We start from the raw sequence: 2,942 nt of genomic DNA on the forward strand, positions 1-2,942 counted from the left end.
GCATGGTTTCCATATAATGGTGATTGTTGATGAGTTGACTTGAAAGAGAGGAAGCAGATGTGTAAGTGCTTGTTGGCACTGAGAACCACGAGTTGCCTGTCTCTTGCAGGTTAGGAAAAGGATTGTCATGGCCTGACATATCGCTATGCCTGACTGGAAATTTAGAAGGCTCCACCATCAGTCCAGAATAAGTGCTCTGTAATGGGGATACAATGTGGTTCTGAGAAGTAGATGTAGTTGTAGTAGCAAAGTCCTCAATGGGGCCATTTACTTGAGTGTAGCTGCTATGTGAATGCCAATTAAAAATGCTCAACTTTTTTAAAACAGCAGGTTGATTTACCAAAATCTGTTCTGTTTGTCTAACCGATATTGGTGATGGGTGGTTAGGTAAGTCACATGGAGATAGGGCATTTGTATTAGTGACAATCTGGATGGTATGAGGCTTTTGTATGAAAGGCACAGGTAAACTTGTGGAGGCTGAAAATGCGCTCTCTCTACTAATTTCTGGAATAAATTCAGAGTTACGATCATCTTTGTTGACACTTGCTTTAACATGCTTCTTGTTATCTTGCACTAATGAAGATATTTGAGACACATTATTAATTCCAACTCTTCTTTCTCTTCTTTGCACTCTTAATAAAAGTTGAGGATGACCTCTTTTGAAATTTGGATTATAGTAGGTCTGTAACTAAAATCAAAGGATTACATTATTTAGTTTCTTTATAAACCAAGGTAAAACTGACAAGCAAAGCTAAGTTATAAAAATGTATTCCTTTAATGAAACCAACTAAATAGCATCAAATAAAACACCTCCATTAGTAGTTTAACAGGTAACATGTTAGAAAGAATATGATCCTCAATGAAAAATATATTTTATATATACAGTAAATACCACTTTAAGTTGCTTCAGGACTTATATCTGGTTTCACAGTGCTAGGAAAGTTTGTCAAACATCCAATATTTTAACATATCCAGCTGTTCTCAACTTCAAAAAATAAAACTTTTTAACGATTTGTTAGCTCAAGTTTAAATTCGGTTTTAGCTACATATGTAAATGTGCTTTCTAGGTCACATGATTTCATCTTACATATTGCCAATAAGTGAAAATGTTGGAATACCTTACTCAAAAGAGAGATGTTGTTTTCTTCTTCCAGAAAGACAGGTAGTGAAGCAGATCTTTGAAAAGTTTGTCGCTTTTTACTAAATCCATAAAGGTTAAGCTGTCGAATTAAACTCTTCATACTCTTGGTTTCAAATATTCTGAAAGGTGCCTTTCTTTCCAAGACTTCTTTCTTAAAGAGTTCTTCGTGGATCACTATACATGTGCCTCTCTCATCCCACCAAATAGATTCAAACTGATCACTTTCAACTATATTCCAAAGTTTTTGTGGAAAGGTGAGTGAAAGAAAATTAGTCACCTCATCTGTTTCAGATACAGAATATTTGTAGCATGGCCTTTTTATCACAAGATCCTCAGACAAAGCCTGAAAAGCATATTCTTCAATCATAGATCTCAAAACTGAGTCCCTAGTAAGTGTATAATCATACAAAGATCTAATGGAGGTTTCTGAATCAGTTGATTCATCCTTAGGAGGCCCATCTTGAATTTCTGAAGGTATATGTGCCATCTCAGAGAAATCTTTCTTCAGATCCTTTACTCATTTGTCTGATTTTACTGACCACTACTTCAAAAATTGCTTGGCTGGCCAACAGAGAGAAACTCTCTAGACCATCGCAGAGGTCCTCAAAGTCAAAAGGCTGTGACATCACAAAATCACTTGTCTCCTAGCAATCAAAGGGTAGCTGTGACATCACAAAATCACTGGTCTCCTAGCCATTGAAAGGTGATGTTCAGCTAGGGTTTACTTCAGCATCAACTTAAAAATACAGCCTGCTTACAGAAATAGTAACCAAAACCATGAAGCATGCAAAATCTCATTCCTAAAGAATTTTTACACAGAAAAATCACATCAATAAATCTACTTGGTTTCTGAAATACAAGTGATTTATCACCCTTCTATACACACATTTTTCATATTCAGTACTGTTACCCAAGCAAAATTGGTCTACTGGCCTCTGCAATAAAATCTTTTAACTGTCTGGTTTCAACTACTCTGTGGTCTCTGTACTTAACTTTCAGGCTGGCTGGGGCTTTGGCATCTCTAAAACTGTTCATAGGATAATGCTCAGGATGTTATTGATGGCCCTTGAGGAGGAACTAAAGACCCTTGAATTTGACTAATGGCTAAATCATTATTATTCTCTATCACTTGATTATTATCCTTAGATTCTGTCTTTTCTAGCCTCACTGTTTAAAATTACTTTTTTTTATTGTTTTGTGTGTATTTTATTTTATTATTTTTTATTTGATTTTTTAACTTTACAATATTGTCCTGGTTTTGCCATACATCAACATGAATCCGCCACAGGTATACCTGTGTTCCCCATCCTGAAACCTCCTCCCTCCTCCCTCCCCATACCATCCCTCTGGGTCGTCCCAGCACACCAGCCCCAAACATCCAGTATCGTGCATCGAACCTGAACTGGTGACTCGTTCATACATGATATTATACATGCTTCAATGTCATTTTACCAAATCATCTCACACTCTACCTCTCCCAAGAGTCCAAAAGACTGTTCTATACATCAGTGTCTCTTTTGCTGTCTCATATACAGAGTTATTGTTACCATCTTTTAAATTCCATATATATGTGTTAGTATACTGTATTGGTGTTTTTCTTTCTGGCTTACTTCACTCTGTATAATAGGTTCCAGTTTCATCCACCTCATTAGAACTGATTGAAATTTATTCTTTTTAATGGCTGAGTAACACTCCATTGTATATATGCACCACAGCTTTCTCATTCATTCATCTGCTGATGGACATCTAGGTTGCTTCCATGTCCTGGCTACTAGAAACAGTGCTGCGATGAACATTGGGG

At 36.5% G+C, this 2,942-nt stretch overlaps 1 protein-coding gene across 1 annotated transcript; it reads right to left on the bottom strand.

Moving 5' to 3' along the window:
- Window positions 1-1,025: 1,025 nt before the first annotated feature.
- LOC132344691 (heat shock transcription factor, Y-linked-like) lies at window positions 1,026-1,748 on the bottom strand (the record flags this gene model as incomplete). Its single annotated transcript, XM_059884333.1, has 1 exon — window positions 1,026-1,748. A coding segment is annotated over exon 1 (603 nt), but the record flags the coding sequence as incomplete, so codon positions are not given.
- Between the last annotated feature and the right edge of the window lie 1,194 nt (window positions 1,749-2,942).

The sequence above is a fragment of the Bos taurus genome, chromosome Y, assembly GCF_002263795.3.
Source record: "Bos taurus isolate L1 Dominette 01449 registration number 42190680 breed Hereford chromosome Y, ARS-UCD2.0, whole genome shotgun sequence".
Taxonomy (NCBI): Eukaryota; Metazoa; Chordata; class Mammalia; order Artiodactyla; family Bovidae; genus Bos; species Bos taurus.